The sequence below is a fragment of the Eurytemora carolleeae genome, unplaced genomic scaffold (assembly GCF_000591075.1).
Source record: "Eurytemora carolleeae unplaced genomic scaffold, Eaff_2.0 scaffold243, whole genome shotgun sequence".
Taxonomy (NCBI): domain Eukaryota; kingdom Metazoa; phylum Arthropoda; class Copepoda; order Calanoida; family Temoridae; genus Eurytemora; species Eurytemora carolleeae.
In genome coordinates, this window is record NW_019396315.1 from 328,683 (window position 1) to 341,585 (window position 12,903).

Consider the following 12,903-nt stretch of genomic DNA (forward strand, 5'->3'; position numbering starts at 1 on the left):
CCCCCCCCCCCCAATCAATCATGATTGCTAGTAAACATTATTATAAAAATAACTGACTCACTTTAGAGGTTTACAACTACTGCACTAAATCTTAAATCTTACTCAATAGACTACCCCATCCCCATCCCCCCTCTTGTAAGTAAATGAACACCCACCATTCCAGAGACTGTGGGTTAAAAGTGTCAAAACTAAATCAATTAAACTCCACTCTAGATGAGAAAGTGAATCTTGGTTTTAATATTGGCACAAATAATGAAACATTAAATCACAGTGTTAATCTGAAGACTAATTACTCTCCAAAGTTTTGAATCTCGGCCTCTACTAAAGTTGGCTACGGTTGATTTATTTCAGTAGTCGCGCGACTATACACAAGGCCACTTCGTCAGACAAGTATCTTTATCGTAGGATAAACCTACGATTAATAAATCGTAGGTTTATCCTATATCTGGGGAAATTCGAGATAACCAATACACTACCCACATCCCCTAGAATATTGCTCAATTTAAACGAGTATTACCTCTTGTTAGGTTTAACAATAAGCCCCCAGAAGGTTCCACCAGGACTTGACATTACTATTTGTTTAATTTCTGGATGTATCACAGGAAAGGAAGAAATCTGAAACAATTCATAACATTTCAAACAGTTGTTAAAGCACTGGAATTAGTTCACGGAACAACCGAGCAAGGGCTGAAGGACCTCGACCGTTGAGCCACATGTTGAATTCTGAAACCGAAACTAGAAAAGCGCCCGATAATGTAATATGCCGCAAACGATTATTTAAATTTTCGTAATTTTCACAATTTCGTTCAAGAACTTTAGAACATTTAGTTCTTCAGAATTTCAGAATTGCGATTAATAAAAAAAATAATCTATTAATAAATAAAAGAAATGCTGAAAACATAAAATTTAAACAGATACATAAATATTTACGAGTTTTACGAATTCTAGAAAATTACAAAACGCATTTCTCAATGCCGCGTAAAATCCCATTGAGCAACATGGCCGAGCTCTGAAATCAAACAAAACGTTTCATTTAGTTAATAATTCCGAAGTGTAGCAGAAACTAGTCTATGAAGTTGCCGGTTTTCTATATTTTGACGACGAAATAACTTTATTTTACCAGTGACACTTTCTGTATTCTCTAACAGTTAACTTTCCACTATAGTAATTTTTTGCTTCCTACTCCGTCATTTTTCCATTAAAGGGGCTTGAGGGGCTTATTTAATGAATAAATTCTCACAAGTCTTTTAAAGATTTCTCTTGACAAAATTTAAATTATCACGTATCTCGATTTTATTTTAATTGAGAAGAGGAAAAAGAGGGGAGGATTTTTGTTTTCATATATGAAATGCTAAATGACACTATTTGCGTGTACATTTCGTATGATACGCTAGTTATGCTTTTCAGGAGTATTATGGATTAGGGACCATTTATTGGCTATTCCTGATGAACTTAAAAAAGGTATTTTTTATTCCATTTTTCATTATTAGATAAATAGCTGATGTTTCGTAAATATTAAATTGTTCTTCAACTTATGTAGTGAAGGATGAGTCGAAGAGAGAGAAATAGGGAAGAAAGTCCTTTCCGACGCTATGAAACTATCGGGCCGGAATTATCAATATGTGATCCTTCTCCGGTATCTGAAGAACGTTACGGCAGAAATTCTGCTGGTTTTATCCCGAATGCTCCCAGAATTTCTTCATTCTCTGTTAATGAGCGAATAGTTCGGACAGAGAGACATGGACAGTTGAGTCCTTTATCTAACAGATATCAAATTGATCAATCAGAGCCAGACGATGAATTTTCTTACCGTTTACATTACAAGAGATCTGAAGAAGGGTATGTTAGAAGTGTGATACAAAGATCTGAGTATAGAAGAGATATCTACCATGAACCTTCTCGGGATGGAGAAATTTATCTTGAATCTGTTTCAACAAGGGAGATATACCGAGAGTCCAGGGACAGGGAAAGGATCCACAAAGATTTTAGTCCAACTTGTTCTAAAAGAAAACATGTTGAGGAAGAGAGTCCTAGTATAAGTATAAAGCAAAGCTCGAGTAGACGTCGATATCCCAGTCCTGGTGGTATACTAAATTGTCCCACAAGAAATTTATCCCCCAATTCTGCGTCTTTTAGGGGCGATTTCCGTGATAAAAGTCCAATTAGAAGCATTAAGCACAGATCCAGCTCAAGTAGACACCGATATCAAAGTCCTGTTGATGGGAATAATGATTTTAGTCCTAATATATCCTCATACTCTGGATCAAATAGAGATGATTTTCAAGAAGAGAGTCCTAGTAGAAAAATTAGACATCGATCCAGTTCCAGTAGTCTTAGATATCTCAGTCCTGGTGAAAAAAGCAATCATTTAAGTCCAAGAAGAGAACTATCCGTAAATTCTGAATTTATCAGAGATGATTTTCATGATGAGAGTTCCAGTAGAAGAAATATGGAAAGATCTATCTCTAGCCGACATCGTTATGCCAGTCCTGGGTACTTGAACCAAGATTTTAGTCTTACAAGGACAACATCCTTACATTCAAGAGACAATAGTGATGTCCTTTATGGAGAGGATCTTTGTGATGATAGTCCCGAAAGAAGTATCGATCATAGATCCAATTCGAGTAGTTGGCAATATCCTAACCCTGATTCAAGTCCCTCAAGAAACATGTCCCCATTTTTAAGGTCTAGCAGAAAAGATTTTCATGCTGACAGTTCAAGCATAAGTACAGTACCCAGCCATAGAAGACAAGGTGGGAATATATCCCAGTTTCCAAGCTCAAAAAGAGGTGATTTTAATGTGGAGAGTTCCAGATCTATACCTCCTAAACCTGATCACAATCGTCAATCCAATCATAGAGAAAGAATATTTCCTGGATCACCCAGTAGGGATAATTACAATTCACATAGGCTAAATGAGGAAGACCATCCAAATAAGAGTATGGATTTGTGCCATCAATACAGCAATTATGAAGTCCTAGAGCCTGTTCCTGTCATGAGGTCAACCCGGCCATCTTGTTTTAACAAAGATGGCCACCTAGACAGTGGCTACAGCATTTCAAGATTAAATGATGATATTCAACCAAATACTATTTCCTGTAGAGATTTTAACTATGGATCTCATTCAAGTTTAGACATTGATCTTGATACTCATTCCTCTAGGGACATCTATCAAGAAGACTCCAGTTCTAGTAGGAGTATACACCATGAATCCAGATACAGGGAACATCCTTATTCTTGTCGCTCCTCTAGTAAAGAGAGTTTACATCTATCCAGTAATGCTGAAGAAGATCACTCATCTAGCAGAAATACAATGCAATCCAATCATGGCAAGGTGAGTGAAATTGCTAACATGGACATATATTTTCTTAACTTTTTTTGAATTAGGCAAAGGTTAAAACAAGGTTGATGTCCAATTTTATTTCATGTGGTGGAAATAATGTCTCATTATATAAAGCTTCACTAAAGCAGGGGTCAGAAGGGGTTGAACTCCCACTCAGGGGCATATTATTTAAGAATTCCCCCCCCCCTTCTCTTCTTCAACTAATTAAAGTAAAATATAAAAGATAATTTTTTTCCCCTTAAATTTCAAAATAATTAATTTTCCCCTTAAAATTATTATTTTTCCCAAACTTATTTAAACCACAGACAGTTTTGGCATGACTAAGAAAACACAAGGAGAAATATGATTCTAGAATATGAGTTAAATATACCACTGCATACTTCTATATAATTCCAAATAATTGGGTAGTAAAAGTTTGGAACAGAATTATTTTTTTTTTCAAAAGTAGACTGAAATCATATGAATATTTTATGAAAGAATCTCTTAAAGTTTTTCCTGTTTTTTTATTCCTGCATGCATTTTTATTTTTACTTTTACCAATGAAGTGATGCACTTTTATATAGACTAAATTCCCTCATAAGTAATTTAATTTTAAATGTGGCTGGGTTTTCATGCCTAAATGTTCATTGGAAAGAAATAAAAAGAAATATTAACTGCAAAAATTCTTTTTATTACAGTGCTTAGGATCCATTTCATTTTGATCTGAACTGGATCCAAATACTGGATCAGCCCGGAAAAATATATGTCTGGATCCAAGCAAAACTGGACCAGACCTTGATCAAGTCATGAATGTTTTAAACAAAAAAATTTCAAATTTTTTTATTTCTTTCCAGATTGATTTGCATTAAACTTGAGGGATTATTCAGAGATTTGGAAGTTTTTATTTTTGTAATCTCATTAGTTTGAAATTTGTGGGTTGAAAGTAACAGTTTTGGTTGATATCTTGATCGCTGGATCTCGATCCAGGAAGCCAAAATATTGTGGATCCAATAGATCTTAATCCTAAGTACTGACTTATGAATTGTTTTCAAATCAAGTAGTGATGTAATTTAAATTAACTGAAATTATCTTTAGATTCCTGTTGTATCCAACCATCATCTCGGGTCCTCCTCTCATTCTGCCAGGAAAATATGTCTTGACAAGGGATTTTTTTTTGGTTGCATTTTGTCATAATATTAAACAAGATATTTCTTTCTTCAAGAGGGCAGGGTTCATTGATTGATTCTGCTTTTTGTCTGTGATTTTTTAAAAGCAAAATAACCTTGAAAGTTATATTTTCTCATCAGAGATAGTATGGCTGGAAATTGGAAAAGCTCAAGATATCTAACAAATAGAAGTCCAGATATTTCCCAGTCAACCAGGCTTAAGTATGAAAACAAGAGGCATGAACAATATTTATCAAATGATGATCTTAGTTATGAACACCTCACACAATTAAGAAATAGGAGTCCAATTGAAATTACAAGATCTGATAAAGATGTTTCTACAAAACAATCCAGGAAAAGAATTAAGAGTGCAAGTCCTACAACCATTGAAAGAAAAAGAAGAAGTTTACAGAAAACCAATACTTCACACTATAAAGACTCACATTCGGTTATTGAAAAGAATTATAACAGACATTTTATTGGCTCAAAGCATAAATCTAGACAAACAAGTGCTGGAGCCTTTAATAAGGAAGAAGGTTCATGCTACAAATCATCTGGCAAACCTGACAAAATATTAGAATTTGAATACCCTACCAAATTATATGAAATTAAAGGTAAAATTGTACTGATAATTGATAAACTGAAGTGTGGAGTTCTTAATCTTGAGGGAGGGGATGGAAGGAAAGCCTATTGCTTGTTTTTCTTCAAGGATGTGCATTTTAAAGAGCAACTTTGCTCTCTTGCATTCAAGAGATTAGTAGCTGGGAAAACTTTTTGTGTTAATGCCCGTCTTATGACTACTAGTGAACAAATTCCCTATGCTGCTACCAATGTTTGGGAGGAAGGGTTTGATGTACCTGATACTTTTAAATCTAAAATATTAGCCGATTTGGATGAAGTTGAAGTTGAGGCTTACTACAGGTTAACCAACCAAGTATCATTAAAGTTATTGAAACAGTTGTCTGTAAAGGAGGACAAAAGAAAATCAGAGGTTCAGACAATAGTTCTATCTGATGATGAAGAACTAGATCTAGATTCAAAAAATCCCACAAGAAAGGATAATGATTCCTCTTCTTCTGTAGAATGTTTGAAAATTAATGTTATGAATACAAAGATGAAGAAAAAACATAAAATCAAAGAATCAAAAAAACATTCAAGGGACTTGAACATCAACAAGGATGTCATTGAAGGAATTATATTGTCCTATTCTCAGGATAACAATGGACTTGTTTTTTTAAAGAGCAAGAAGGATGTAGACTCAGGTTATGCATATTTTCATTTAAATCAAGTTTGGGTCTGGCACATTAACAAATTTAAACTACTGAGAGAAATTTTTCCAACTAAGTCTCTGAAGATTGACTTCCCTGAAAGTTGCCAAGTTCAATGCATTGTACGGAGAATTATTGGATATGATGAACAGTTTCAGGTTATTGCTTTGTGGAAAGATGGAAGTGGTATTCCAGGAATTCAAAGTTATCCTCCTTTAAAAGATGAGCTTCACTTCCAGTTGAAATCTCTTAAAAATCCCAAGAAGAATAAACTTGGCATCTCTTTGCTGAAATCTCTGAAGGAGGTAACGGGAAGTGTCAAAGAATATTTCAGTGATGAGGTTGGTTTCATAAGACTAAAAAACAGTAATGAAGTTGTACTCTTTCATCTTAATGAGATTTGGGTCAAGAAAGAAGGTTGGGAATTATTCAAAGACAAGCAGACTCAAATGTTGCAAACCTCTCTTCCTGTGGGTAGCCAGGTTACCTTCACAGCAAGGCAAATTCCTTTTAGTAGACCATCTCAGCTTAGATATCAAGCAATAGCTGCCTGGCCATCAACTACTGATTCAAATGGAGCTCTCAAGAGTTTTCAGGAAAAATTTAAATCAAACAAACAGAAGAACAAATTACTCATGTCCTTGGAGAACCAATACAACAGTTTCAAAACATTGGCTAGGTTAGACCTAAATCCTGGTGAGAAAGATTTTCCATTTGTTTCTGTTTTAATAAATGGTCTCCCACAGAAATGGACAGCCACTGTTGACAAACAAGTTAATTCAACTATCGGTATTATCAAAGTTAAGTTACCTTCTTCATTCAGAATAAATGAACTTTATGCATTATTTGATATACAAGATGTATATGATGATCATGGTAATACCATATCAGAGCAACAGTCACTTAAATCTCTTGTGAACTGTGAAGTCAACCTGATAGCTAGATCTATTTGTAATGGTTTATTTACTGAAACTGTTGACAATATTTCAATGGATATGAGAAAAGTTGGCAAATGGCATAGAAAGCCTTTGCTGCAAGCCATTGTAGTCTGCCTGAAGAACAAACATGAAAACAAGCCGCCTAAGAGTGTTCCTCAACCAACATCACTTCATTCAAGCGTTAAGTCTTTTTCTACAAACAATGATGGATTATCTTATTGCTACATGAACTACACACTCAAATGCCATCTGGACAGGAAGCTTCAGAAGTATCTTGATTTGACAAAGCTAATGAATAGATACTGTGAATCAGTAAATTGCTTATGGAATTCAGTCAACATTTGTGAAGAGGAGAAAAAAATTACTGGTCTTCTACTTGTTGACACTAATCTTTCCAGCCGAATTATTTATGGACATCTTGATGAAAACATACTGCTGAAGTCCAAAAGCTCCAGTTCACTCCCCACATTAATGAAATCAGTCTATTGCAAGCCAACTTCGTTGCATAGGGAAGGGTTAATTGCTAAAAGTGGTGTTGTTCAATTCATAATGCCTGGAACATTTGTCAAATGTTTCGCATATTTTGATCTATCTTGTCTTGAAGGTTTTGGTGAAGTAGGAAATGTGGAACATGATCTTGCAGATTTCATTCCTGTTAACTCCAGAGATTTGTTTAGAGGACATTTTGTCCTTTGGAATCATGAACATAGAGTTCCCTATATTACCACCAAGCTATGGAATGAAAATATTAGACTTGATAAACATCACAACATTCCAATTGCTTCAGGAATGCATCCTGAATCAGAAAAGATTGAAAAGCTTGAACAGCTTCTGTCTTTTAATTCAGACAAAATATCATTAGTGGAAAGAGTAATCACAAGCAAGAAAGCTGAGGATAAACATGAAAACATAATGAAAATAGACTGCCCCACTGTAAGCAATGTTACTCTTCCCAGAATCATTGAATCAACAGACTTGAATGGGAGATTGGTAGAACTAGAAAGTAGGGATAAAGATCAGACCAACTCAAATAGTGTTGTTCCTGAAAGAAGGAGTATTTCCAATCAGGACAAAGTATGTATTGACAAGAGTTTGGATCTAATTAAGAATTCCTCAGCAAAGTCAAAAACCATTAATGTGAACTATGCTGAAACAGATGGGGTAAAATCTAAAACTAATGTTACTGTTGTGACTAATATCAGCAACCAAGGAACTGGAATAGAAATCAAAGAAGAGAAAGCCTCCAGTGTTCGAAACCAGAAGACTCTCTATTTAGAGAAGGATTTAGAATCCAACAAAGGAACTGATTCTATTATGCAAAACATTAAAGGACAAGTTGTCAAAGTTTTAGATGATAACTATGCTGTTGCTGTTGTTAAAAATCCTAAAAAGAAAGCATCAGACACACATTTGGTTGTTTTTGATGTATGTGACCTCTGCTCAGATGAAAATTCATCCAGAAGTACGAATTTCAAATTGAGCAGCATTGTTCGACAGGGAAGTTTTGTAAAGCTTAATGCTATTCAAGTTTTTGATAATAAGGATCAACCATATTTAGCAAGTGCTGTCATAGTGGGTGACAGTTGGGATGATTTGGATTCCAAGGAAATTCCTGAGAGTGCTGCTAGAATAAGTTCTCTTAAAACTGTTGACCAGGAAAAGATATGCAACTTCAGAATTGTTGCAAGAATAGTGCAAAACCATACATTCTCTGAAACTGAGATAAGTATTGTGGAGAAGATAACCTCTCTTTTTTCAAGGACTAAGGAGCTGAAAGATAAATTACAAGCAAACCTCACTAATATTGAAGTAGGTCTAAAAATTGAGGAGGAAAACCAGTCTGTCAATTTTACCACAGATCTGCCTGATCATGTAGCAAACAAGACAGGGGTTGTGTTATTTAAGTCAGATGCAATGGCTTTGATAAAGTTTGAAATGAAATCAAGTGAAGCCACTCTGAATTGTTTTGCATTTCTCTCCTTTGATTTGATTAGTTCTGAAGATAGTACAATAAACCTTTCTATTGGCTATCCTGTTGCTTTTCATGCAATAGCTTTAACAAGCAGTCTACATCATGTTTTTGTTGCAACCATGGCATATTCTGATGGATCTCAACTGATGAAACAGAAATTCATGGCTGAAGTTCAAAATGATGACTGGGTTAAGAAAGCAAGGGAAACTGCAGATTTCACTTCAAGGAAACTGGTTGTGCAGGAGTTCATAAATAAAGTAGATTTGTCAAAGTTCTGGAAACCATGCTCACTGAAGAAGTTTCTAGTTGAAATTGTGAAGTGCACAACAGATGTAGAGTCAAATCAGCATGTTATCATTCTGAAGATGGAACATTTAGGAGTCTCTGGTAATGCACTGTATATCACTCAGTCCAAAGGAGAGTTAAAAGAAAAACAGAAAGTCTTCATGAATGCTCTTCTGTTAGCTGAAAATACAAATTTTGACTACCTTGCTACTGCTGTGTGGACTGACGAAGAATTGGAAGTTCCTATTGTTGAATATGGATACATATCTTATAATGATGTCAAAGTATTTCATGGGACCGTAAATCATGCTGAAGAAATCCTCTTCCTTACAGTGCTCATAGCTGATGCAAGAGCAAGTAAACACTTTCGACTTCTTGAAATTTTGGGAAAGCAAACTTTTTCAAAATTAATATCTCTTATAGTGGCATACGAAGAAGAAATATTGAAATTAATAGAAGTTGAAGACTTTGGTGAAATGAGACATGTGAAGGCACCTTTCTCATTAAATCAAATAATAACCAGGGCTCACTCCAGCCTTTCTGAAGAAGAGATTCTAGAGCTACTAATACTTATAAACAGATGTTATACAAAATATGGAGCCACAGGATGTCTCCAAATGCTACCAAAATCTACTCTTGAAAACATTAAGGAAGAAGGTATACAAGCTGTTTCAGATGCTTTGCCTAAGTTGAAAAGAGATGGAATGTTATGGGAGATTCCAAAAGAATGGAATGACCAAGCAACTACTATGGCTTGGGAGGACATAGCAAGACCTCCTGTTGATGATATTCCTGAAACATGGAGCATGGATCTAGACAGCAAGCTTCTTATTGGTGCATCTCATCATGGTTTGCTTGACTTTGGGATGACTGAACATGATGATCTCTGGAGGGAACTGGGGGATGATCCTGATTTCCCTGAATTTAGCAAACTGATAAACTATGGTGATTCAAATACAAAGAAGTTTATGTGTGAGCGCCTCAAGTACATAAAAAAACTTGTTATGTTCCGAGGAAGATTTCTGGAAAATATGGAAATTAACACCGAGTTTTACTCTTGTGAAAATGATGGTCTTAATGAAGATTTAACTTCCAGATCACCTTTGCACAACTTGGAAGAGGAAAATCTTGAGGATCAAATTGATAACTATCCCAAGGATGAAATTAAACCCATTTTAACAGACTTGAATCCTGAGGAACCTCTCTTTGAAGAGTTCTCCATAGATGTCAAAGAAGAAACGTAAAGGTAGGCATCTAAATACTTGAATTTTTTTTGGATCAAATTGAAACTACTATATCATTAAAAAATTATAGTTTTTTTGTTTCTTTTTAAGCAAGTCTAATAGTTATTATATTTTTATTTGCAATATTCAATGACAAGAATATATATATTGTGAACGTCTTGTAAATGTTCAGTGGATGAATGTGAGTACTTCCTTCTCTCCTCAGATTTCCTCGGATATGGAGAGGTTGACTGTCAACCTTGGAATACTGTAGAACCTGTAGATTTGGTAATTTTAGTGGAACCATAAAGATACGACACATTTTCCCTTTTCTTTGGGCACAAGAAACATTTAAATAGGATTGCTTTTCAATAGATCTATTTGATACATAGGTTTGTAGAAATTTAAACTATCGTCAAAAGATTTTCTCATTAATATAAATATAATATTAAGTTGCTGAAATTCTTCAATTGTAATTGACATATTTTTTGTTTGTTTGATGTTAAGTTAAAATAAACAAGTCTCAATTCAAAATTTTCTCAGCTTTTTTTATACGCTCATTTTACTTATTCCAGGATTTACGAAGAGTATCCACGCAAGCTGAAAGCAAATTCTGGTATTTGAGACCAGTAATTAATTTATTTTCTCATGTTATTTTGAAATCCACCTTGTCCAGTCAGATGATAATATTAAACAAATGTTCAGAAAAAAACATATTTGTATTTTTTAAACAACTATTTCTGCAAGTTAGTTTTCATAAACTATACAGGCTGTGAAAACAAATTTTATTCAAGTTTTCTCTTAAAGATTCTGCACTTTTTGATCCTCAAAAAAGTGAAAGTGATAAAAATTTGTAATTTATAATTTATGCATTTACATTAATTCATATATTTTTCAGAATAGACAATGTCAGAATATGCTGTTGTATCAAAGTCTACACTCAAGCTGAAGGGTGAGTTTTTTCATTTCACTTTCGGATATTTTTTTACAATTTGCATACTACTGATTTTTAAAAATATGTTTTAAAAATCTTACATCTTAAAACATTAAATTTATTAATTTTGGTAGATAAAGCGAGCTCATGTTCTGAACTAAATTTGTTTAAAACAATTTTGTTTTTATTGATTGTTTAAGGCGTGGATCCAACGATAAAGAAAAAGAAGAAAAAGAAGGACAAGGAAAGGGAAAGGGAAGAAGCCGCAAAGGAACATAAAATTATGAATTAAAGTTGATCTTTTATATTACTCAAAAATTCGGTCCCATTGTCATTTTAAGTGGAAAGTAGCACAGACTTTAGGCCGTCCCCCCTGAAAAAAATACTAATGGGCATCTTTTTGAGGCGTCAGTTTTGAGACAGTTAGGGTTTATTGAAGTTTAAAGTATTCCACGAAGATGTGAATTGCAAAATTGAGTTCTCCGTAAGTTGCTTTTTATTACATCATGCGAATATTTTCTCTGATAAAAGATATTATTAAAAACGGAAAACGATTATTCTAACCATTTTAAAAAATCGTTTGGGTAAATATCTTTCATCATCTTTGCATAATGTAATAAAAGAAACTGTCAAGCATGCATTTTTGAAATATGATTTCATCTCAGAAGCCGAAAAACTTGATATGTCTTAAAAAGTTAAAATGGTCCTTTGTTGATTACCGTTCTATAATATGTTGAAGCTTAACGCCAGGTTATTTTTTTAATTGATTTTTAAAGTGCCTGAAATTAATACATTAAATTAATTACATTTTTTATTTTCTAAGACTTCGAGCAAAACATCTTAAATATGAAACCAAATAACCAGAGGCCGAATTTAAAGAATTTGAGCGGCGGCCTAAGTTTAAGCCGCGGCTTCATTTAAAATTGTATTTAATGTTTCAAGATTCAAGCCGGCGCTCAATTGAAACTGGTTTTTAGCGGATTTAAGACGCGGCTCAAATTCATTAAATTCGGTCACAGGAATCAATAATTTTGTGAAACATAGGCTTACGTAGAAGCAGAAGGAACAAGCGGAGAACAACCGCAGTACAGGTATACTAAACAGCAAAAAATACATTTATCCTTTTATTTTTGTATTTACTGCATTTATGTCTTGTCTATTTCTATTCAAGATTTCTTATTTGTATAATATATAATGTATACCCCTTTTCTTGCTTAAACCTAACTTAACAGTCACGTAAAACTTTCTCCTAGTCTCTTTCCCTTTTTTCAATGTTTCTCCCTTCCCCATCCCTGATCAATTTTTTTTTCCGTATTCTGGAACCATCAAGTAAAAATGAATCCGAGTTTGCCCTCCCTCCCTCCACCCCCCACCCCCTTAATAATCATTATTCTTTCAATAAATTTGTTGAAACTATTCATCTTTCTAATATTAGGATTCAGGCAGGGTTGATAATCTCGTAATAGCCCATCCTTTGGCTTTTTTTATTCGGATCCCTCTTCTTTCTTGGTATGAGAAGCGGAGGTGTCCTCGGATAAAATCGGCCCTCTATCCTTGAAAGCCACTTTTCACCTCTAGTGAAATAAATAATAAGTCAACCCTATCCCTGCTGGGGTACTTGAAAACCAGGATATGCTGGGGGGGGGGCCAATTTGACCCCCCCCCCTCTAAATCCCATGTTTTATGTCCAAATATGACAAATGATACATCATTAGAAAGCTCTTGTGCTCTACTTTTAGAATCTGCAAAAAAAATTGCAATTTTGCAAAAATTGAATTTTTTATCGCAAAATCCA

At 34.4% G+C, this 12,903-nt stretch overlaps 2 protein-coding genes across 4 annotated transcripts in view; one reads left to right on the top strand and one right to left on the bottom strand.

Moving 5' to 3' along the window:
* The window catches only part of LOC111700761 (46 kDa FK506-binding nuclear protein-like), a 6,981-nt gene extending 6,338 nt beyond the window's left edge, over positions 1–643 (bottom strand). The window contains exon 1 of the mRNA XM_023471797.1: positions 518–643. Within this exon, the coding sequence (XP_023327565.1) occupies positions 518–570 (53 nt within the window). The 5' untranslated portion in view covers positions 571–643. The remainder of the gene's footprint in view (positions 1–517) is intronic.
* A 618-nt stretch (positions 644–1,261) lies between these two features.
* On the top strand, positions 1,262–11,380 carry LOC111700753 (uncharacterized). 3 transcript variants are annotated; one of them, XR_002765045.1, is made up of 7 exons: positions 1,262–1,461; positions 1,541–3,334; positions 4,418–4,467; positions 4,630–10,197; positions 10,368–10,462; positions 11,073–11,126; positions 11,309–11,380. XR_002765045.1 is itself a non-coding variant. In XM_023471789.1 (5 exons), exons 2-4 carry the CDS (start codon positions 1,547–1,549, stop codon positions 10,193–10,195), a joined length of 7,404 nt encoding a protein of 2,467 aa, XP_023327557.1. In that variant the 5' UTR covers positions 1,262–1,461; positions 1,541–1,546; the 3' UTR covers positions 10,196–10,197; positions 10,368–10,512. The 3 variants fall into 3 exon arrangements, 1 of the variants encoding a protein (XP_023327557.1); XR_002765044.1 differs by lacking the exons at positions 11,073–11,126; positions 11,309–11,380 and adding an exon at positions 10,750–11,062; XM_023471789.1 differs by lacking the exons at positions 11,073–11,126; positions 11,309–11,380 and having other exon boundaries at positions 10,368–10,512.
* Positions 11,381–12,903: the final 1,523 nt, after the last annotated feature.